Raw genomic sequence first — 25322 nt, 5'->3', positions numbered from 1 at the left:
ATTTTTAGGAAATGGAAGACACACAAGACCACTGATGACCTACCTCGAAGATTTCACTCTGTATGGTCAAAATGATCACAAGAACGTTGAGCAAAAATTCCAGAACCACACGGGGAGAACCTAGTGAATGACCTGCAGAGAGCTGGGACCAAAGTAAAAAAGGCTACAATCAGTAACACACTAACCAGGGACTCAAATCCTGCAGCGTCAGATGTGTCGACCCACTAAAGCCAGTACATGTGCAGGCCCGTCTAAAGTTTGCTAGAGAGCATTTGGATGATCCAGAAGAGGATTGGGAGAGTTTGTCCTATGGTCAGATGAAACAAAAAAAACCTTTTTGGTAAGAACTTTACTCGTCCTGTTTAGAGGAGAAAGAATGCTGAGTTGCATCCAAAGAACACCATGCCTACTGTAAGGCATGGGGGTGGAAGCATCATCCTTTGGGTTTGTTTTTGAGTAAAGGCACCAGGACGACTGATCCGTGTAAAGGAAAGAATGAATGGGGCCATGTATCGTCAGATTTTGAGAGAAAACCTCCTTCCACCAGCAAGGGCATTGACGATGAAACGTGGCTGGGTCTTTCAGTATGACAACAATTCCAAACACACTGCTCGGGTGTTGAAGGAGTGGCCTCATAAGAAGCATTTCAAGGTCCTGGAGCGGCCTAGTCAGTCTCCAGATCTCAATCCCTCCTTGGAGAGAGTTGAAAGTCTGTGAGGTCCAGCGATAGCCCCAAAACATCTCTGCTATAGAGGAGATCTGCATGGAGGAATGGGCCAAAATACCAGCAACAGTTTGTGAAAACCTTATGAAGACGTACAGAAAATGTTTAACTGCTGTCATTTACAACGAAGGGTATTTAACAAAGTATTAAGTTGAACTTTTATTGTTGACCAAATTTTCATTTTCCACTGAAATCTGGCTCTAAGCTGGATAGCTCTAATGTTAATCTAACTTGGATCATTCTCTGTCAAACTAAATAGAAAACACTCACATTAAACAAAACATAACCAAGAAAAGACCATGAAAGTGCACAATGCAATGCTCTGAATTACTAATGTGCTCATTCCTGCAGAAAACACCTCAATGCATTCATGTAGATTCACTTTCAGAACTATAAATTTACCAAATCTTTGCAGACAAACCTTTACACCAGCCTAGTCTTGACAAGGACTATTGTGAGCACAAGCTGCAACAAAAACAGAACATCTTTGATGGGATTATGCAAAAATTAGAAGTAATTCTACAAATCAAGTGGCTTCTGAAAGTTTGCTGTTCTGAAGAGGAGGTTGTGCTTTTCACATGTTTTATTTTTCTTTCCTAGGGCAACAATCTTACAAATAATTGCATCCAAATGACATGAAAACCAAAGAAACTAATTTTCTTAAAATAAATATAAAAATGCATTCATATCAAATAAAAACTTAATGTTTAATAAGAACATCAGGAGCTGAATCTTTAGTCTGCAGGATGAGAGTGTTTTTTTTTGGTAGCAAAAATGTACCAAATAAAAATATATATATCATTATGTAAAAGTATTTGACTTCTGTTGAACCTTTAACTACATTTGCTTTGTGAACGGTTTGAGCCACACATGACAAGTCAGAAAAGCACAAAAACTATATCAAATCTTTCATTCTTATAATGTATTCATATTTTATTCAATTTTTATTTTTTTTATTTTTTTAACATATACAGGGTTCTTCAGGCTTTACAAGCACCAGAATGAAGAATACGGCTACAAAAACAGAGATCGCGTTACAAGCCACATTTCAATGTATATTTAAGCTTTTATATCACTTTAAAAAATGGAATCATAGAAACTTGCTTAGCACCTCTTGTTTTTCCGACACTTTCTTTGCAGAAAAGGCTCAAGTTTCCTTGCAAAGCCACTGAAAGTTTTGGTTCGTCAGAAAGTGTGCTCTGTTTACATCTCCACAAAAAATATTGTGACACAGTGTGAGGCAGAGAGAGAGGATTTTCAGCTGGATTTGTGACTGTATTTGAGTCAGTCAGTCAGTGGCCTGCTGGTTGCAACATATGATCTGCACTCACAAACGAGGACTGATGAAAGCGGTGGCGTGACGCAAAGTCGACGTTTTCCTCCGTCAGCTGCTTGGTTTTCAGTCCAATCCCAGATAAAGAGGGCGTCAGAACAATTTCATCTTGGGGAGAATTCTGCTTTCTGACAAGCAAAAAAAAAGTCTTTACTAAAAATGATGATGAAAATTTAGACAAAACACGTCCCAAAAAAGGATTATAAAAAATAAACACATTTCTAATGCCACACCAAAAAAAACGAAATTAGGTTCAATTTGACCTTTCAAATTAAAGCAGCACACCTTATGTGGCATTAAAAAATCAAATGTTTACATGTAAATGTTGCTTTAATCAATTAAAATGGAGTACACGGTTGATATTTACGGAGCCCCTAAAGGCCCATTGAAAAAAAATTGAAGTGAAAAAAAAAACATTTGAAGTAAAAAACAACAACAATTGAAGTAAAAAAAAAAATAAATAACGGGTGCACACCAGTTAGTTTTTTTTTTTTTTGCTTCAAATTTTTTTTTTTCAATGGCCCTTTAGGGGCTCCGTAGATATTTAATATCAGATTCAAACTATTATTTTCTTAAGCAATCATTTAATGTTAATATTAATATCTTGGACTTGGACATTTATTATGAGCTCAATTTTAACACGACAAACTATTTAATAGTAAGAGACATTATTTTTCTGGCAATTTTTCTAGCATTAGTGTGTCAATCCATGTGACACACCCACAAAAAACTCCCTTAAATCTTTTAGGATAATAAATTGATTAACACAATACCTGCAAAAGCCACTTATCACTGACTTGATCCATGTGAAAAAACTGAACTGGGATGCAATTCCTGTCAAGAAATCAAAGTTAAGTTACTTCATTTTTTGTATTAAGATGACCAAGTTTAAATATCCCAAAGTATACAGATATATTGATCTGTTTCGGTCTACCTGTGCTAAAAAAAAAAAAGTAACATTAGTGATTGACAAAGTCAGAGAGGTACCTTTAGGCAGACCAGGACTCGTCTTCCCAATGTAGAAGAAGAGCAGCACGGCCACCAGAATGTTTGCCAAAGCATAAACCCACTGAATAACAAACATGATCAATGTGGAACTCACAGCCTGAAAGAAAGAACAAAACATGGTTTTGTTAAGTTCACTTATTTAACCAAGTAAAGGCAAAAGAACAGTTTGTACAGTATGTGTTTTAGAATTACCCCAAAGAGAGCAATCCAGTGGTTACACAGTTTTGCATAGATGGAATTGTTCATCGGCTGGATTTCAAAGCCCCGGTGTGGTTCTTTACCTTCAGCATCTGTGAAATTTAGCTTCAGTTGTTACAAACGGACAACGTTCTTTGTGTTTGATGGGTGAAGGACGTCACCTGTGCTGCGACTGTGAGCTTCTGCAGACCGCTCAAGATCCCCACTGCACATTTCCATGAGGCGTTTAGCTTCTGGTTGTTGTGCAGCCCTCGTCTCTTCCTCACACGGTGAGTGAGCTTCCTCCTGCAGTGGAGATGAGCATGGCTCACCTTCTGTCCCCTTGGAGAAATCATTACTGTTCTGGTCTAGGCCAAAGCTCTCCATCAGCTTCTGCTTGGTGGTAGCTACTCTGGACTGAGGTTTGTTGCTTGGCTCTTGCTTAGAGAGCACCCCCTCAGCTCCTGACTCAGGCCTGACGACAAATGGAAAGATCTGGTCCATGTCTCTGGTAAACTCCAACAGAGTACCTTTGCCCTGTGGGCTCCCGTAGTTGGGAAGGGCAGATTCAATGAGTGGTCTGGAACTGGGCTTTGTTGACCTGCGCCGGCGTCTTCTTCCAGGACTAAAGGCGTTTCTCGTCTGTTTTCTCTGAAGCCTGAAGGTCATGGCCACGCTGAAGTAGGAGTAGTCAATGAAGCTGTAGGTGAGCATGAAGTTTATGGTGACGATTGGCGCAAGGACGTTGACCTGGCCAATGAAAACGAAGGCCATGGTCACCAGGCTGGTCAGGATGATGGATGCCACTGGAGTTTTGTTGGGGCCTTTCTGCCAGCAAAACAGAAAGATACAAATGGTTGGTGACTTTTCAAAAGAATCTAAAGTCTCTATGAAGCTCAGGACAAATATTCCACTAAGTTGGAATCCAAGCAATGGCTTTCATTAAAATGTTAAAACTTTATTGTGAAAATCCAGGCAAGATGATAGCTTTTCTTCTCAGAAAATCAAAGAGTAGCTAAATAACTTATTCTCATAATGTTGAAACCTGTTTTTTCCTCCTTTAAAAAAATAAAATCTAGTTAATGTGTAACTCACATAGGAAATAAACTACAATCTTGTTGGTTTAAATAAATAAAATGACTTTAAACTGAGAATGTGTCATTTTTCTTGAATTTGATGCTTGACATTTTTTGTTGATTTTTATCTCTTATAATATATCTAGAGTAATTTACAAACCTGCATAGGTAAGAACACATGCATTATCACAATAAAGTTTAGGTTCGTTTTAGCCTAATCAACCAAATTCTGTAAGATAAATGCTTAAAGGAATACCTTTTTCTCTCATTTTATTTTTTTGTGTTTAAAAAGAAACACCCAAAAATTAAAAACTGCAATGAATAATCAGCCAACTACATATTATTGTTTGCTAAATCAAATAACCTATTAAACATTTTAAGGTTGCAAAATAAATATGCATACAAATGAATTAAATTAACAGTTAATTTCCTACATATCAACTCTTCTGTGGACAGCCTGTCTATTTAAAATTTCCTTCTATGTTGACTGTATTTCATATTGTGTTTCTTTTTTGTTTTTGCAGAGTGGCAGTTCTTATCCCCATGGAGGATCTTTGTCTTTACCCAGGTGTAGCTGAGCAACTGCTGATGTTCAATCTGAAATGTTCTTATATGATTTCAATAGGGTAGTCGACAGTGGGGAATAACATCACTTTGCTAAAAGATGAAAAAAAAGAAAAAGTTTATAAACAGTACAGAATCTTGTGATTGTGGTCAATTTGAAAGTCTCCAGAATTTTAATTAAGCTGCAACAGAAAGGTTTTTATTCTCCCATAAATATTTTAGATTTATAAAATGATCAAAACTAACAACTTATTTAAAACTTTAAGTACAGGTGTCTATTTCAAGTGTAGGTCTACAGGCTCTTAGTACAAAAATAAGTGTATAGGTATCTAGTAGAAGAGTAGGTGCCTTGTACAGGTGTGGGTGTACTGATGCCTAGTACAAGTGTAGGTGTACAGATGTTTAGTTGAGCTGTACGTGTACAAGTGTCTAGTACAGGTGTAGGTGTAAAGGTGTCTAGTACAGGTGTAGGTGTAAAGGTGTCTAGTACAGGTGTAGGTGTAAAGGTGTCTAGTACAGGTGTTGGTGTCTAGTACAGGTGTAGATTTTAAGGTGCCTCATACAGATGTAGGTGTACAGATACCTAGTACAGGTGTACGTGTACAGGTGTCTAGTACAGGTGTAGGTGTAAAGGTGTCTAGTACAAGTGTAGGTGTAAAGGTGTGTAGTACAAGTGTAGGTGTAAAGGTGTACAGATTTAGGTGTCTAGTACAGGTGTTGGTGTCTAGTACAGGTGTAGATGTTAAGGTGCCTCACACAGATGTAGGTGTACAGATACCTAGTACAGTGTTGGGCAGGGATGAGTCATCAGTCCCAGAACTGGTGTATCTTCATATTTCTTTAAAACACCTCCACTGAATTGTAAATCTTTAGGCAGTAATACTAAAATGCATGAAGAATATTTAAAGTCACTGATGTACTAGCCCTAATCTTAAAGCCCCGTAAGATCATATATGTGACGTTTAAAGCTAGTCAAAATTAGGGGGTCAGGCAAAAAGCAAAGTTTCATCATGAATATTTTTTATGTAACAAGAGAGTGTGCTGTCATTTTGTGTTTTATATAATGCAAGGTTGTTTAACCTGTTAATACTCTAAACCAGGGTTCAGCAACATTTACCACTCAAAGAGCCAATTGGATCAGTTTCCCACAGACATGAAAGCACAGGGAGCCGCAACACTAGGGGTGTTAGAAAAAATCATTTTGCCGATATATCGCGATAGTTCATTTGGCGATTCTTTTATCGATTCAAAATACTGTCAGGATATTTATTTAATTATTTATTTTAATTATTTCTGAGTGTGATGTTTAATTTGATCTTTTGTCCATTTTCCACAACCTTAAATAGACTTTTCTGTCTGTCAAACACCAGAGTTAAGATGAGTGAGATGGAGGAAACAAATTCACTTTGATGCAGACTTCTTTTATATTATTAATTTTTTTTAAATCCAGTAAACCCACTAAAGTATATTCATTTTATGGATGATAACTATTTATTATGGATGAAGCAGCTGTTAGTTTGTTGCGGGTCTGGAATCATAAGCGGTGAGTCTGAGCCCCCGCCCCACCTCTCTACCTGTTCGTTGTTCCCCCCCGCATGCAACCCCCTCCCAGTGTGTTCTCCACAGACAGAGAACACACGGTCCTCAGAGAGCAAGTTGACATGATAGTAGGGGCGCCCTATAGCAAATTTAATTAATATTACGCGGAAATGGGATTTTTTAGTCTGGGGGGGGAAAAAAAGGCTTTTTTGGGGGGGGGCTCGTGTGTTCTCTACGAGATCAACACTGACTGTCTTCTTAGAGGAACTTTCCATCCCATAACAGAGTCTGGTCGGCATACACAGCCGCAGACACGCCCCCTCCGCTCATTCACGCTGCTCTCTTTCTCCTGCCCGCTCGCTATTGCGACTGTGTTAAAGGCACCACGAAAATCTTAGATAGTTATTTTACAAAAACACAGAGAGCCGCAGCACAAGGATGAAAGAGCCGCATGCGGCTCCAGAGCCGCAGGTTGCCGACCCCTGACCTGAACCTTAAAAGGATGAGATGACTTTTTAAAAACCCAAGGAATAAGTGTCTTCTTTTTGTAAAATCCCCACAAAACCCTTTCATCGTATTGCTATTCCAAACTGGGCTTTGCTTCTTGGATGACAGCATCCATTTATCCTTAGGAACTAAATGAAGATTTCAAGAAGAATCCCTTTCTTAAATTAAAGACAGACTTTCAGAGCTGGGCGTGTTCCATTTGTTTTACCTCCACTGTCTGATTGTGTGGTTTAAGGAGGACTGCTGGCAGGCCTCCAGAGCACATAGCAGAGCGGGGCCCTGCCCGTCCGCCTTCCTGCGTTTGTTCTCAGGCTTTGATTTGGGCCAAGATGTCTCTAGCTTCATTCCAGTCAACGGAGAGGTCAGAGGCTGCCAGTAGACAGGGCAGCCTGAAGAAAGCTCTGGAGGACGGGGTCACGGCGGTAACGTGACTGCATAGGAGTACAGCAGCGGTGTATTCCACCTCTTTGCCTCTGAAGCTGCATGATCACTTCTGCTCTATAATTAGGTAGTGCTGTAACCTCTTCCTCCAGAATCTAAACACCACACCCCAGCACGTATATGCTAAACGGGGCTTTTACTATTTAAGATGAACTGTCAAAGTCCCTCTGGATCTTTATTTGAAACTTTTTCCACCTACACCTGCATGTAAAGATGAAAACAATTTCACCTGATCCCATTTTTGGAACAAAAACGTGTCAGTGGCTCTCCAGAGTTCAGAGTATGGCAATCCTCTTTGACGTGTTTCTTGGTTTAATGTGAACATTTGAACTTTCAATGTTTGACTTTCATTCCAAAAATGCAGCTTTGCGCTGCTATGCAACACCTTACAGTAGTAAAGTGATTATGCAATTAAAACAACTGAATTAGTTGAGGAGAAAATGGGCTTTGCATCGGTATCGGTGCAACGCCGATATGAAAAGCTGCTTTTCTCTTCATCAGAATCAGCTGGTTCACGTTGATCGTCTGAATGGTCCAATAGTTAGGCTATGCCAAAGACCTCATGTCATTTAGCTGTCGCTGGAGAGATCTCCGCTGTTAAAGGGTGAACTCACCTGACCGTGAAGACCAAAGCATGTTCTGACACTTAAGTACAGATCAGTTTGACTCTTATCTACACTCGTATTTACTATAGACGTGTTGCTGCATTTTTCTCCACTACCGTATTTTCGGCACTATAAGGCACACTTAAGAGCCTTTATTTTGTTTAAAAAAAAAAAAATCAAATAAAAAAATTCATTTTATAATCCAGAGACTCTTGCATATGGATTAATTCTAGTTCTGCTCACTTATGTTGAATCGACTTTGAAGGGTAACTGCCACTCTGTCAAAATGTTTGGTGGGGTTTAACTGTGAACACGCTAAGGCGGCTAACATGTTGGGGGGGTCGGACTGTGTTTTATTCACATGTTATTAACAAGGTTGGGAGTTGGCGTAATCACAGTATCGTTTCTTTGAGCAGTATCTGGTTTTATACGTGTTGCAAATAAGGTTAGGAGCTACAGGTATTGTGAATATGCTAATGCAGCTAATGCGGCTAACGCTTTTAATGTGTAGTAGCGTGTTACAAACAAGTTCTAGAGATACTGAGAACGCAGGTGATGAAGTCTGACCGACAGACTCATCGCTGACTCTTTTGTCTCACTTAATGCCTCACCTTATTTATGACATCATTTCAAAAATAGACCATTCATTGATGGAGTACCTTATAACCCAGCGAGCTCTATAGTGCGAAAAAAGCAGCAACTCTGCATTAAGAACCATTTTTTGCTCATGTTAACATATCTATATCTATCTATCTATCTATCTAAATATATACTGACCAAACATATAAACGCAACACTTTTGTCATTGCATTCCACAGGCCACAATAGACAACCTGATCAACTCTATGCAAAGGAGATGTGTCGCACTTCATGAGGCAAATGGTGGTCACACCAGATACTGACTGGTTGTCTGAGTCCCCTGACCCCCTCAATAAAACAAAACTGAAGATTTCAGAGTGGCCTTTTCTTGTGGCCAGTCTAAGTTACACCTGTGCAATAATCATGCTGTCTAATCAGCATCTTGATATGGCACACCTGCGAGGTGGGATGGATTGCCTTGGCAAAGGAGAAGTGCTCACTATCACAGATTTAGACAGATTTGTGAACAATATTTCAGAGAACTGGTAATTTTGTGTATGTGGAAAATGTTTCACATCTTTGAGTTCATACCATAAAAAATGGGAGCAATAAAAAAGTGTTGCGTTTATATTTTTGGTCTGTGTATATAAAATCATTGACAGTATAAAGGAACTGGACTGAGTGACAGTGACGTTATTTATAGAAAATGGCTTACTTTCAACTCCAACCAAATTAAGTCAATTCAGTTGAAATTTTTTTTTAACGTGATACGTACACCGCCATGTTGGAGCCAAATGACATCATTGAGCAGTGACTGAACCAAATCGGTCTGAGTCATCATTTCCATAGCAACTGGCTTGTTGGAAGTCCACAGCCCTTCCACTTGAATCCAGGCTCAGGAGAATCTGTCAGACATTGTGAACGTCTGGGATGAGACCACTACTTTTATTGAGGCATCTGATTGGTCAGTTCATAACAAGAAAAAATATAATTAAAAGAAATTAGAAGTGGCAGGAACATGTTAAATAAACGTAGCAGAGCAACAATTGTTATTCTGACAAATAGCATAATTAAGTCTTCTTCTTTCTCTTTCGGCTTTTCCCATCAGGGGTCGCCACAGCGAATCATCGTCCTCCACCTCACTCTATCATGGACGTCTTCTACCCTAACATTAGCCAACTTCATGTCCTCTGTTAAGACATCCATGTATCTCCTCTTTGGCCGTCCTCTTGCCCTCCTGCCAGGCAGCTCCATCTCCAACATCCTTCTACCAATATATCCACTATCCCTCCTCTGAACATGTCCAAACCATCTCAGTCTGGCTTCTCTGACTTTGTCCCTAACACAGGCAACGTGAGCCGTCCCTCTGATGTACTCGTTCCTTATCCTGTCTAACCTGGTCACTCCTAAGGAGAACCTCAACATCTTCATCTCCGCTACCTCCATCTCAGCCTCTTGTCTCTGTCTCACTGCTACCGTCTCTAACCCATAGAGCAGAGCTGGTCTCACCACTGTCTTGTACGCCTTTCCTTTGAGTCTTGCTGGCACTCTTCTGTCACACAACACTCCTGACACTTTCCTCCAACCGCTCCAACCTGCCTGCACTCGCCTCTTCACCTCTTTTCCACACTCCCCATCACACTGAACTGTTGACCCCAAGTACTTAAACTCCTGCACCTTCTTCACCTCAGTCCCCTGTAACCTAACGCTTCTACCTTGATCCCTCTCGTTCAGACACATGTATTCTGTCTTACTACGACTGACCTTCATGCCTCTTCTTTCCAGAGCAAACCTCCACCTCTCTAGCTGTTCCTCCACCTGCTCTCTACTCTCACTGCAAATTACAATGTCATCCGCAAACATCATTGTCCAGGGAGATTCCTGTCTTACCTCGTCTGTCAGCCTGTCCATCAGCATAGCAAACAAAAAAGGACTCAAAGCTGATCCTTGGTGTAGTCCCACCTCCACCTTGAACTCCTCTGTCTGACCTACAGCACATCTCACCACCGTCATACTTCTCTCATACATGTCCTGAACTACTCTGACATACTTCTCTGCCACTCCAGACAATCTCATACAGTACCACAGCTCCTCCCTCGGCACCCTGTCATACGCCTTCTCTAAATCTACGAACACACAATGCAGCTCCTTCTGACCATCTCTGTACTTTTCCATCAACATTCTCAAAGCAAAAATGGCATCAGTGGTGCTCTTACGGGGCATGAAACCATACTGCTGCTCACAAATCTCCACCTTCTTCCTAAGCCTGGCTTCCACTACTCTTTCCCACAGCTTCATTGTGTGGCTCATCAACTTTATTCCTCTATAGTTGCTGCAGTTCTGCGTGTCACCCTTGTTCTTAAAGATCGGAACCAGAACGCTTCTCCTCCATTCCTCGGGCATCTTCTCACTCTCTAAAATCCTATTGAACAACCTTGTTAGAAATTCCACTGCTGTCTCTCCTAAGCACTTCCATACCTCCACAGGTAGGTCATCAGGACCAACGGCCTTTCCGCTCTTCATCCTTTTCAGAGCCTTCCTAACCTCATCCTTTCCAATCTCTGCTACTTCCTGCTCCACAACAACCACATCTTCCTCCCTTCTTTCCCTGTCATTTTCCACATTCATCAGCTCCTCAAAATACTCCTTCCATCTTTTCTGTACACTCTCTTGGGTTGTTAGCACCTTTCCATCTCTGTCCTTTATCACCCTTACCTGTTGCACGTCCTTCCCATCTCTGTCTCTCTGTCTGGCTAGCCTGTACAAGTCCTTCTCTCCTTCCTTTGTGTCTAACCTGTCATATAGCTCATCGTAAGCTTTCTGTTTGGCCTTTGCCACCTCTCTCTTCACTCTACGCTGCGCTTCCTTGTACTCCTGTCTACCTTCCTCAGTCCTTTCTACATCCCACTTCCTTTTAGCCAACCTCTTCCTCTGGACGCATTCCTGTACTTCCTCATTCCACCACCAAGTCTCTTTACCGTCTTTCCTCTTTCCAGATGACACACCAAGCACCTTCCTACCTGTTTCCCTGATAATCTCTGCTGTAGTTTCCCAGTCATCTGGAAGCTCATCCTGACCACCCAGGACCTGTCTCAACTTCTGCCTAAATTCCTCACAAGTTTCTTCATTCTGTAGCTTCCACCACTTGGTCTTCTTTTCTGTTTTCCCTCTCTTCTTCTTCCTGACCTCCAGAGTCATCTTACACACCACCATGCGGTGCTGTCTGGCTACACTCTCTCCTACTACCACTTTGCAGTCATTAACCTCTCTCAAATGACCTCGTCTGCATAGGATGTAGTCCACCTGAGTACTCCTACCTCCACTTCTGTATGTCACTCTATGTTCCTCTCTCTTCTGGAAGTAAGTGTTGACTACAGCCATTTCCATCCTCTTCGCAAAGTCCACCACCATCTGTCCTTCCAGATTCCTTTCCTTCACACCAAACCTGCCCATCACCTCCTCATCACCTCTGTTGCCCTCACCAACATGCCCATTAAAGTCTGCTCCAATAACAACTCTCTCTCCTCTGGGAAAACTCTCTATGACCTCATCCAACTCACTCCAGAATCTCTCCTTCACTTCTAACTCACAGCCAACCTGTGGCGCATACCCACTGACTACATTCACCATCACCCCTTCAATTTCTAACTTTAGGCTCATCATCCTGTCTGAGACTCTTTTCACCTCTAGAACACTGTTTACAAACTCCCTCTTCAGAATCACTCCTACCCCGTTTCTCTTCCTATCAACACCATGATAGAACAGTTTGTATCCTCCTCCAATACTACGTGCCTTGCTGCCCTTCCACCTTGTCTCCTGCACACACAGTACATCTACCTTCCTTCTCTCCATCATGTCTGCCAGCTCTCTGCCTTTCCCTGTCATTGTGCCAACGTTAAGAGTCCCTATTCTCAAACCTATGTTCCTGCCTTTTCCCTTCTCTCTCTGGCCACGGACCCTTCTGCCTCCTCTCTTTCTTCGACCAACAGTAGTCAAATTTCCACCGACACCCTGTAGGTTAACAGCATCGGTGGCGGTCGTTGTTAACCCGGGCCTCGACCGATCCGGTATGTCTAAAGTGTTGTGGATGATTCGCATGGTTATTTTGGCAATTTTTACGCCGGATGCCCTTCCTGACGCAACCCTCTCTATTTATCCGGGCTTGGGACCGGCACAGAGGCAACTGGCTTGCAACCCCTGTGGCTAGATTGACAAATAGCATAATTAAGTAATAGCCGTTTATTTCTCAATAGAAATCTATGGGATTTCGGCTCTTGGAACCAGTGGGTCCTTTATATTTGGAAAGCCAGGGGGGCAGGGGTCGTTCAGTCCAGTTCTCATATACAATCAATTGATGACATTAATGAATGCAGACAAAAAAATAAGCAACTATGCAAAAATCATCAATGCTAAGTCATATTTAATGAGCTCTGCTTGCTCAGTTTTGCTTGAACAATCATCCAAAGATGATGCTTTAGCGTGGGTTGGTCTGTACACAGAGAAAAGTCCCCTTTGGGCTTGTGTGTACTAAAGCTGTGCATAAACACACACCCTTGTCAAACACTCCCATCTAATGTCATGGCGCTTCCACCCACCCCTCTGCCCAGGAAAGCCAGTGAGGGGATGACCCTCTCCTGGGCGATGCACTGGAGGATCCTGGGAGCTCCGTACAAGCCGCCCATGCAGGATGCCAGCGAGGAGATGTAGAGACCCAGCAGAAAGAGGAAACCCACCAAGGAGACCTGGAGGAAGACGGAAAACAAATAGAGGGTGAAAAAGGATGAGGTGGAGCTGAGAGCTTGCAACAGTTACACCCCAGTTAGTTCCGCTGCAGCCAGCCCTTTAGAAAAACAATGAGAGCGGATCCCTGATTGAGAAGGCCAGGTCAAAGCTGCACATAGACATTCTTATTTTAGGAGTTTTAGATCCATTTTCAAAACAGTCGTTTTACTTACAGAGCTTCTTACACAGATGCAGCACTTTATTTATCTGAGCACATGCTCATTTCTTTAGACGGGACACTGAACAACAGTGTTTCCTGCAGGTTAAGGAGGACAGAACGCACACTCAGAGCTGTTAGGGATGAGAAAACGAAGAAAATCTGCCGAAAGGAGTGATAACGGTGAGAAAAACATGTGGATGTAGATCAGCAAACAGCAGCTGGTTTGGGGGCTGAAACAACCCCCCCACCCCACCCCCCCAGCCTGTTCAAGGCACTAACCCTTTTCTTTTCAAATGCAGCATCGCTTTGGCCCCTTCACAACAGCAAGGAGCAGCTTCTATTCACTCTGTGTAGATTAGAGCAGTGGCCTCCAACCCTTTTCAGGCCACAGAATGGTTCAATGTCAGGCAATATTTTCACAGACGGGCCTGTGTGAGGCTGACGTAGGTGTCAAGAGGTTTTTTTTTTTTTTAAGCTTCCAGTTTCCCGTAACTTTTCAGGGTCAAATTTATCTTCATCCTCTAAAAAAAAAAAAAAAAAAAATCTGCAGCTGGTTTAAACTTCATTTGCACACTAGATTTTGTGTAGGAAACATTAAAATGTGAAATAGTCAAAAGCCAAAAGAAAGAAAAAAAACTTAATTCGTCTTATTTTTAAGGTGCAAAAAAAATAAATAAAAAAAGTTTATAAAATTATTTTCCAGATATACTAATAAACATGAATCCACTGTTTAAGCAACTTAATTAGCTGCAGTAACAATATACAGCTGGTTGCTGAATATTGTGGATGATTATTATTATTATATGTATTTAGGAACAACTGTTGCAATAAATCTATATTTTGAGGAGAGACTCCTGGTTTTTGTCTTTTAAATGCAGCTTTCTTCTCTTATTTTGAAGTTGAAGGCTCGTCCTCCGTTTCCTTACAGGCTCTTCTCTGCAAAAAAGAACTCTCCAAATACCTTCTGTTTTTGTCAATGTTTCTAGTTTTGGGGGGGGGGGTTCAGGTTAGCATTCAGCTCAGCCGCTTTAGTAAAGTAGCAGATGGATTTTGGATGCGTGACCAAGGCCTCAACAAGTGTCAAGAATGAGTCAAACGTAATGGGAAGAATCCAGGAATCAAAATAAAACTTCAGAATCAGATTATAAGACTGAAAAAATGTAAATCAGGCTTTTTTTGGGGGGGGTTGGGGACCACTGCTGTCAACCAAAGAGACAGTGCAAGAGAATAAAACGCTCATGACAATGAAATCCTGTGATGCATGTTTCTAGTGCATCCTTATGTCTCATCAGCCTCCCTTTGCTGGGAGTTCACTCAACTGAAACGGGCTCAAATGGAAACAGCTTCACCTTTTCTGCTATCAGGAAGTCATAGCGGAGAGCTTCTCGTGTGCAGATGGCTCCTAGGAGGAAGACAAAGACCAGATACAGGAACCACCTGCAAAACAGAATTATTATCAACAGCTGCAGTCTCACTCTAAACAAGAGCAATCAGACAGGACAACCGAACACGTAAAGGTCTGCTGATGCTATCCGGAGAATGTGGCCGCTTTCTTCTCTTCTTTGCAAAATAGTTTTCAGGCACAGAGCCAAAGAAACATGGACCCCAAAAATGTGGCCCAACCAGGACTTCCTACATGATCCTGCAGATCATTTGCAAAGCGTTCTGGGAAAGTTTGGCCTGGAATCGTTTTGGGGTGTTTCCTTACGAGGTGAAGACAGCTGCCAGGGTTCCCACGGGGATGCTGTGCTCAGGCCTCTGAAGGTCTGAGCTCATGTTGAAGCCTGACATGACCCCTGCACACAAAAACCACCGGGTCCACCACAATCAGAAATCTAGACACCACTCGACTCTCGTCACAAAATGCTGGATGGATCAGGCTGACACAGGGGGTCTGCAACCTTCCAACACTTGGAGCCAATCAACTCAACGCAGCAAATGTAGTAGTGGGTGGCGTAATGTGTAAAGAATTTTTCAACAATGGGAAATCTGCCTTATGGGGTTCTTACTTATTATCTGTAGTACAAAAATCTGTTCAAATGTTTTAGTCCAACTTTGTTAAACTGTGAAACCGCACTGCTTGATGGGTTGTTGGAGCATTATGGGTACTGTAGCCAGAAGCCTCATGTACTGATATGTACTGTGCCTCAACTGTTTGTGAATGACTTCAATAAAGTTTGACTATTTGGACTGATTTGTTTTTGCTTGATGCGCCTTGCAGTTAAAAAAAAAAAAAAGATACTTTTTAAAATGAGAAAACATACGATTTTCTTTAACCCTTGCATGTTGACGTTGGGAGTGGGGTCATCTGGACCCCACAAGACAGGTAGCAGCTTACCTTTGCCATGGTAGGGATAACACGTCAACGTAAGGGTGGGGGTCATCTGGACCCCACAAGATAGCACCATGGTGGAAGCTGCGGAGCCTCCAGTTGCAGACCCCTGAGGTGGACTGTTCTCACCAGTAGCGGCAGGGAAGAAAACCCCAAAGACCGTGAAGAAGTTCTCCCCCGGGCTGTAGTCTGGAACCGTGTTGGAGCGAAGGAGCCCAGGTGTGTAACCGATGAAGCCATGCTCTGAAGGAGGAGGAGGCAGCCGCATGCAAAAACACAAAAGTCAACCAAGATTCCTCACTGACAGAGACCACTTTCATACCTCCAGGTGACAGGAGGATAATAAACATTCAAACGTTTTGCAGAGGTGTGTTTTCGCTTTTGTTCATAGAAAAACAGTAGAGATGCATTTTTTGCACAGCATTTCCACTTGAAATGCATGGATTTCATTTGAAGAAGTGCTGCAGGGCAATCCTTTCAGCCATTCTTCTGAATGCATGAGTGAAAGTTCTGCTGCATCGGTTGGGGATCCATTGAAGGCGCACAGCCTGAAAAGGACCCGCCTATGCTGCAGCACCGGACATTTCCCCCCTCGGTTATCTTGCGATGGGAAAGAATGTGTTCTCTCAGATTAATGACATGTTTATCCAAAAGGAAGTTACCACCCTTTTCAGAAGCTCAGCAGCTTCCAAGACTGTAGAGGGAGAATCAAAGGCAGCCAGAAAGGGTGACAGAGTGCGAGAAAAAAAAAAAAGAAGTGTAAGGAAGAAAAAATTTTTTTTTCATTTTCTCCATCATTTAAAAAAATAACTTTCCTAATAAGTTCCACTCCAATCAGCTTTCGATCCATTTTAAATGCGCTCCCAGTGGTCTTTTAATTATGACTGTGCCATTTTTAGCTAAAAATCATTTTTAAAAAACGGTTGTTTTCTAGGACATAGTTTCTGCAGAGCAGCACTAGTTCATTGGAAATTCTTTGTGGGCGGGACCGTTGGCGCTAAGCAACACCATCCTCTTCCGTTGGCAATCGCTCAGAGCTCGGAGCAGGGAGCGCGTGGCTCCTGATTCACAACGAGTTGAATAAAGAAATACTCAGAAATGCCATTTGAAGCTGTATTTCTTTAGAAATGTCCTGCATCAGAAAAATGCCACAAGAACACGTTAAAAACACCAAAAACAGCATTTTCATCTGAGTTTCTGTGTCAGTTTAGAAATATTCGGGGGAAAAAATTGGTTTTATGAGACGCAATGAAACAAAAAAATCAGAACACGGATGTTTATTAATTAATTTGAATTGTTGTTGTTGTCTTTGAGAGCACGTAAAGGGTTGAGGTTTATTATCAGCCTCTCCTCCAGTGATTAGATTTGTCTTGAAATGTGCAACATGACGGCTGCGTATTCAAACGTCTGTTTAGTCAAAGCCATTGCATCTTTTTTGTTTTCCTGGGTGGGAATTTTAAGCTGGACTGTGGTTCCTCTCCTCTCCTCTCCGAGCGTTCCTATGATGCTAGCTGGAATGCGTAGTTGGATTACTCGAGCATTTTGAGGCCTCTCCCTACATCCGGCTGACCTTTTACCCCAAACCTCTGTGGATGCAGTGCAGGCTGAGGTCCAACAGAGGGCGTGGCGCGTCTCACTGGGATCACTGTATATATTTATCATTTGGATCACGCAGAAAGATGATGTGGCGCTCTCTGGAGTAGAAAACAAAACAATAAAACTTCAGATCTCAGTTCCGGCGTTTGTCTTTGTCATAAACCAAAAATGTGGGTGAGAAGGGTTAACGCCCAGAAGCATCCATGTTCTGTGGAGGAACCGGGTTGATAAATGACCAAACTTTACTTTTGGTGAGAGATGTAGGCGGTTTTTCATGACAACACTGTGCAGAGATGACAGCTTTTGTCTGCGACACAAACAAACTTCAGAAAGAGCACAACACTAGATGGAGCAGAGCCACCTCAGCTGTGGTGGTTTTGGACAGCGGTGCACACAGCGGGTGTGTTATCTAACCAAGACCACCTCGTTTTCAGGATACGCCTCAGCGTTCAGCAAGTTCATGCTAATCTGGACCCGCTTTGTCAGAGAGGTCTGCCAGTTCTCCGATTCAACATGAGGTCACAAGAACACCGGCTCAGGGACAAAGACGTGACGGATGTTTTTTTTAATTCTTCAGAGCTGCAGTCTGGCCTCTTCTTAAGCCAGGAATCCACTGAACAAACGTTCAGCTGTCACACCTGAAACGGCGCCAGAGCAAAAGAATCTCACCATCATGCTTGACCTTTGAAGTCATAAAACATTTTAGGGAATGAGCGGGGTTTCAAAAACAAATGAATACTTTTACTTGGTAATTAGTCAAATATCTCAAACTAAAACAGTCCAAAAGTACTGATCAATGCAAAACCAGAACCATAGAACAAAAAGAACAATAACTATAGACAAAATGTGATATTTTACAGGCCTAATTTCCCACAAACTAAACCCTGAAACTTGAATTGATTTTTTTTTTTAAACATAATGGGGGAAAATATTGTAGCTGGGTCATACATGACGGCATTTTTTTAAGATTCTGTGAGCTTTTCTCCTCATCTCACATGTGTTATTTACAGACTGATGCTTCTCTCTTGTCACTGAACAGGAAGTTGACCCTGACTGAGAACAGGAAATGTTAGGAAGGACTTCCTGCAGAGCAACAAAAGGAGATAATCTTCTTCAGAAAAAAAAAAAGAAAAAAGAATCTCAATTTAAAAAAAAAAAAAAAAAAAAGATCGCTCCAATGAGATTTTATGCAAAAGGCTGAACAGACCAATAAAATGGAAATTGCTCACTGACAGACACGCAGATAGAGAAACAGATGACTTTATTCATCCCAAAGGAGAAATTTGGCTTTTCTAAGCTGGAAGTGTTGTTGCAACATAAGCGATGATGCAGTGACATCTGCTGGACAGATCAGGTCACTGACACTGAGGTTCAGGGCATTTGGAGGTCAGAAGCTTTACTTTAGCTTTACTTTACTTTACATTATTCTGGCAGAGATGCAGACTTGGACTTGAAACTCAAACTTGGGTCACACATGAGAGTCACACTCACAGAACTGAGCCAAGAGTTCAGACTTGGGACTTGAGAACAAGGTTCATCAATGTATTCCTTTTTTTTTGTCTCCAGGACATCACTATTAGGCCTAATAATTATTATTTTACATTTAACTGTCTTTTGACAATTGCTGACATTTAAATCTGAATTTTTACATTTGTGTTTTAAAGACCCACTGCCATGAAAACAGGGGTTTTGGGATTTTTGGGATTCTTGTAGTCTTTTTCTCATATGGAGAACATATACAGAGAAAACTGTTTAAAATTGTATTTAAGAGTATGTCTTTATTTAAATTGTTGTGAATCAGGAGCAGATAAAAAAAATGCAGTTTGAGGGGCTGTAAGCTGGAGCGGGTGTAAACAGATGGGTGACAGTAAGGGGGGGTGGGGTTATTCTGCACTACAGTCCTGCCTACAACTCAGAGGTACATTTCTACTGAACGCCTGCCGCTCTGCAGAAACTATGTCCGTAGAAAACAACAAGGTTGTTTTTGGTTTTTAATCATAATAAAAAAAAAAAAAAGAACACTGAAAACGCTTTTCAATTGGATCAAAAGATGACAAGAGTTGACTTAAAAGAGACTAGTGAGCATTTGTGTCTGATGTGCCTCATTTGAACATAAATGCACTCTATGCATCTTTTCTCCCACTGCCTTTTGAAAATAGACTTTAACGTTGAAAATAAACTATAATAGAGTTTCTGAATGGCTGAACTGAAACTTCATTGACATTTCAACAGCAGTGCCTGATATTGCTTCAAAGGAAAAAAAAAGGACAGAACCTTCTTCCAGACAGGCGTTCCTGGAAGAAAAGACTACGGAAACTTGCTCATGACCGCAATTTAAGACTAAAGTAAGATTCCCTCAAACAAAAGCACATCTTAAAACATTATTACTTTGTTGTTTTTGGTTTTTAGGGCTTCCACTTTGACAAAATACATTCTATTTGGACTCATGTGTGCGTGCATAGATGCAAGTCTGTCTTTTTATGCTTAGGAAAGATTATCTCAAATAGATGGAATCATTGTTTTTTTCTTTTTCCAATCAATTTATTAATCCATAACTTATTTTGTTTTTATTGCATGAAATAAACCAGCTTTTTCAGATTCTTTAAATTTTATCATCAATATGATTCATTATTACACCTTAGCTGTGGTCAAAACCCTATTTGGTTTTTTAAAAAACGTTTAAAAGATTAAGTTGTTTGCCAAAAAAAACCCAAATGTTAAAAGCATTTGAAGAAGATGATAAACTGAGTTTGGCACCAGTGTCGTGTTTGTATTCGTACACTGTTTTTTCCCCCCACACCCCTTTCTACGGAGCCCGTGTCCTGACATTAAGATATAAAAATATATCTTGTTCCCACAGGTTATTATGTCGTTCGCACGAAATACTATTCTGTTCCCACAAGATACTATTGCGTTCCCTCAAAATACTATTCCGTTCCCACTGCCAATCATTGGTCTTGTTGTTAGACCTTGGTCACAGGGACACGGTGATTGGCCAATGATTGGCAGCAAAGCATTCTGGGAAACGTGACGTACTGCTATTGTTGTTATGCTACGAGCCAAAGGTAAGTGCTTTAGGCGAAGCAGCCAGCTTAATATGATATTTTTCAGATTTTCATCGAGACAATAACAGATCGACCATTCTTGCTTTTATTTTTACCACTATTGAATGCTCACAGAGACACGGAAGTAGCGGCAGGAAGCGGCTTTTGCAGCAAGATGACTGAGGGCGTACCACAGATCATCATCATCATGTGAATGAACGTGAATACGATGAATGCTTTGTGCTTTTTGAAATAAATAAATCTGTTCTCTAAACATCCTCTGTGTCTTCAATGCAATGTAATGAGACACACACAGACAGAAATGTGAAGGTATCTGCTGTAAATCTATGACGTAAATTCATAACAGGATCAATGATCGGCTAGTCAGTTAGCATGTAGCCTGATAGCCTTCGAATGTAAAGGAACTGACTGCTAAAGTTAATAAAAGACAAGTCCTGAATATTATTATTCCTATTCGACCCTAAACTACAATATCAGCTGTCTGTCAACAGACCAGCCAGTTGCCCAAATGCCGGCATACATCAAAGAGCTCTGCGGCGGCGCTAGTAGTAGCCTAGCAGGAGCTATCGTATGACAAAACAGCCTTGTTATCATAAATCTTTTGATATTTTTCTTATATTCATTGAGACGGTTATAAAGTGATAATTTTTGTTTTTCATGTTCCTTTTTTGAACGAATATGGGTCACAGACACGGAAGTTACCGCTGATAGCGGCTTAGTTTTGCCGGCGTACAGAGAGCATATCCGCGTGAATGACTTATGACGTGAATAATTACTGCGTTCGAACGGATTAATTATTGCGTTCGAACGACATAATTATTGCGTTCGCACAAGTTAATCATTTCGAGGGAACAGAATAGTATCTTGTGGGAACGGAATAGTATCTTGTGGGAACGGAATAGTATCTTGTGGGAACGGAATAGTATTTTGTGCGAACGACATAATAACCTGTGGGAACAAGATATATTTTTATATCTTAATGTCAGGACACGGGCTCAGTACCTTCCAGTGGGCTTAACTCAATTAAAAAACTAAAAATTCCAAATATTACATATTTTTCCGGGCCAGCCACTAAACAACCTGAGCATCTATTGAATCAAAGAAGCACTCCACCAGGGTACACAGAGATGTTTTGGGGCATATTTCTTTTGTCTTAACAATTGGAACAGTTTCCTGAATCCTAAATTCTTGCTTACATTGCTTCTGGTGGTTATAGGTTGGCCACAGTGTGTGAATATGTGTGTGTGTGTGTGTATGCATGGGTAATTGGGGCTGTAAAGCACTTGGGGCCTTAGAAGGTAGTAAAGCTCTACACATTTACCATTATTAATATTTTTATTAGTTGTTAAGGAGTTTGTTGTATTTCTTTTGTTTTTGATAACTGAGTGGTGCCTTTTTTCTTTTGTTGCACATTAATTTGCATTAAGCTTTTGTTTTTAATGAATAAAGCACTGAGTGAGTAAAGAGCACATACTACATTTTGTTGTACAGTCTCCATCTTTCCATCTAAAATAACTACTTCGTCGAGCCCAGCCCTACCTGGATCTAGGTGTGTGAAGGTGCCTATGACAAAGTCCAGAGTGGACACTGCCAGCACAGCCAGCAGCAGCAGCTGCAGCCTGACTATCCACTTCACGCCCGCCAGGTTGATCCCGAGCAAAGCCAGCAGGACTGCTGCCGACATGCAGCGCACCGCCCACTGGTTCTGCAGTCCCAGCAGCTCTGCCACGGACTCAGAGAAGCCTGTGATGTACATGGCTCCAGCAACACACTGCAGGGGTTCAGCACAAGACGAGAGATATGAACTGCATCCAAACCTACAACTAACCGCAGTCTGAAAAGGATTCTGGGACAGTCACGGATCACTCACCTGTCCGAACACGTAAAGGAGACCGACAGTTCCTCCCACTCTGCCCCCGAGGACAGTAGAGATCATGGAGTAGACTCCTCCACTGCCAACGCCGCAGTGCTCACATACTCCGATCCCCGACATGACGGTCACTAAAGCTACCACCGCAACCATGGAGACCAGGAACATCCCCAACAGCACGCCGGTGTTTCCCTGTGAAAAGATGACCTAATATGAGTCACTGCTGGGCTGCTCTATCACTGATCATTTCTTTAGAAGTTCTGCTACTAAATTTGCTTTACTGTTTGATTTTTTTTTCTATAAGATTATTTGAAATTTTGCAAGGAAATAAAAGCAACACTGTCTTGGTCTTTCGTTAGCTCAAGGCTTTATTTTATCCATGGATTGTTGTCTTTAAAGCTCAACTGCAATGAAAATGGTGGTTCTGGTGTTTTAACATGTTCTTGTGGCATTTCTCTTGTGATGGAGGACACACACACACATAAATATATAGAAATTAAGCTTTAAATTGCATTTCTGAGTATTTCTTTATTAAATTGCTTTGAAGCAGGAACAGACCAAAAAAAATGCAGTTGGAAAAAGATCAAATTTGTGACGCCGGACGGTCAACAAACTCCCAGCAAATGGGGGACGGGAAGTGGGGGTGGGCCCACATCCTAGCCACAACTCAGAGGTGAATTTCTAACGAACTACCGATGCTCTGCAGAAACCACGTCCTAGAAAAAGACAGGTTTTTTTGGATTTTGCCTAAAAATGGCCAAATCAAAATTAAAAGATAAGTGGGAAGACTTTTACAATAGATCAAAAAATGACCACAGTGGGTCTTTAAAGTTTTCCTTTCCCCCTTTCACTGCCTTAAGACATTCCATGTCTTTGAACTTGTATTCCAAAAACGTAACCAAAGGAGCTGGAGATCATTTCCTACACAGCAAAAAAACTTAAAAAAAAAAAAAAATACTACTGACCACCAGGTAGCCAGTCCGCAGGAAAAGCACGACCCCAAAGATATTGATCATACAGGTGGTGAAAACCCCGTCCCATGTGCCAAAAAGCACCGGCTCCCACACAAATAGCTTGATCCTCCACCATGGCTGACTGGACTGTTGGAAACCCTGCAGACAAAATCAGTGTCATCATTCATATGGAGCCCTGGAAATGCTCTTTGAAAAAAAAATAAGGATAAAATGTTCCCTCAAGTTAGTAAATAAATTATGGTCACAATTTAGCATTTTGTGCAAACAAATTAGCATTAGTTTGTGAGCAAAAAAATGCTAATGAGGGGGGAAAAAATGCTAATTTATGCCTACAGAATACTAAGTTTCTGCCACAAAATGCTAATTTGAAGACACAAAATATTAAAAAAAAAGTGTAAACTTTTTTCCTTGAGTGCTTTCATTAAATATTAGACTGGGCATTGTTTAAGAACATCTGATAAAATTAGCACATTGACACATTTTTTGTCAAATATAAAAATATAGGGATTTTTTGTTCCTTTTGACGTGATGTACTAGAAAAACAGCAATTCCACATTGATTTGAACAAAAAAAAAGTCAAATTAGACTGTAGAAAATTTTTAATTACACTTTAGTGAGTTCAAAAACTGCCAAGAAAACGTCTGCTCGTTTCGGGGAGAAATGAAGCTAATAGCTTATTTTCTGTCTAATTAATACATTTTTGAGAGCATTGATCGACTGCTCTTTACATTTTTGTGGAAACTATATCACAGAGAATAAAGAGTCAATAAACCGTCATTTGAGACCAACTTCAGCTTTTTAATATTGATGATATCAAGTTTTATAAACATATTTAAGTCAAACCGCCCACTAATTACCAATCGAAATAGGCTATAATCTTCAGGTTTGATTGTAGCTGTTTAGAGTTTAGAATAGTATTTCTCCTCACTTGTGCATCCTCGTGGAACAGATCGTGAATGTGTGCGTTTGTGCCGCCGGCAGCAGTGGCAGCAGTCGCCCCGTTGAGTAGCTCAGCTCCATCGCCCTCCTGGTCCTGGCTGAACACGCTCCATCCAACGGGTAGGGAGTCCATTGGCATTGCCAGCAGATGTTACCTGTTGGGGCCCAAATATGAGGCAGAACGTGGGATTCGCTTCCCCCGCTCCACTATATCTATCCTCCGCGGACACGCGCTTGAACTTGCGCTCAAACGACTGTTTCTTCCCGTAAAAGGGCCGCCCGGCGCGGCAGGAGCAGGTCACCCGGGTCCCGCAGGGTGTGAACCACATCCACTGCCTTCACAGGGCTACGACTAATTACAGGTTACGACGTCACAAATAAAGCACATTTTCGGCCGTTCCAAGAATAACACGCATCCCTATTAGGAACACCCACCAAAATGTTAATAAAAAAAAAACAATAAATATAAAAGAAAATGCCTAACAAGCACATTAATTTTAAAAAGAGAATTGAAGATACAAGTACAAAAGCTTAAATTAAATATCCCGAAACTTCAAACGGTGTGTAACAGGTTCCAAATGATCGTAACCTTACCTTTCACACTCACATAACATTGGTGAAAATGGAGGAAAATAAATAATAATTGAAAGCTAGTCAAATTATTCAGTGATGGACAGACAGAGCCGACACCACTGCGTGCGTGTACACTAAAGCGTCAGCTTTAATAAGTCACTGCTTGCATTTCCAGGGTGTGTTGCGGCATTTGCACAAGGATACAGTGTTAGCTTTGGCAACAAGCCCGGGAGCAAGCTTGTTTACCGTTGAAAGTAGGAGAAAATGAAAGAAGAAGTCTGAATTTGAGCCATTCTTTTCCTAAAATAAGGGTTACAAACAGCTTTAGTTGAATTTTGAATCACGAGGCCCAATTTAAAATCCTCTTCTACGTGAAACGTTCACCTGTTGATTTCTCTTCAAAACAGGAAGGAAAGGTTTAATAAAAATTGACCCCAAAAAATGAATTCCCCAAGCTTTAAACGTTACAAGTGATTAC

At 41.2% G+C, this 25322-nt stretch overlaps 1 protein-coding gene across 1 annotated transcript; it reads right to left on the bottom strand.

The window, feature by feature from the left end:
* Positions 1 to 1624: 1624 nt before the first annotated feature.
* On the bottom strand, positions 1625 to 25208 carry slc12a8 (solute carrier family 12 member 8). Its single transcript, XM_023950667.1, has 14 exons — positions 24866 to 25208; positions 24261 to 24426; positions 23324 to 23470; positions 22359 to 22550; positions 22028 to 22259; positions 15957 to 16070; positions 15204 to 15291; positions 14845 to 14932; positions 13149 to 13295; positions 3425 to 4070; positions 3258 to 3355; positions 3045 to 3162; positions 2831 to 2891; positions 1625 to 2185 (listed from the first exon to the last, which is right to left on the bottom strand). Exons 2-14 carry the CDS (start codon positions 24408 to 24410, stop codon positions 2017 to 2019), a joined length of 2250 nt encoding a protein of 749 aa, XP_023806435.1. The 5' UTR covers positions 24411 to 24426; positions 24866 to 25208; the 3' UTR covers positions 1625 to 2016.
* Between the last annotated feature and the right edge of the window lie 114 nt (positions 25209 to 25322).

This window comes from Oryzias latipes, chromosome 21 (genome assembly GCF_002234675.1).
Source record: "Oryzias latipes chromosome 21, ASM223467v1".
Classification (NCBI taxonomy): Eukaryota; Metazoa; Chordata; class Actinopteri; order Beloniformes; family Adrianichthyidae; genus Oryzias; species Oryzias latipes.
Note: the sequence above shows the minus strand (reverse complement) of the source record. Positions and strands in the feature narration are given on the sequence as shown.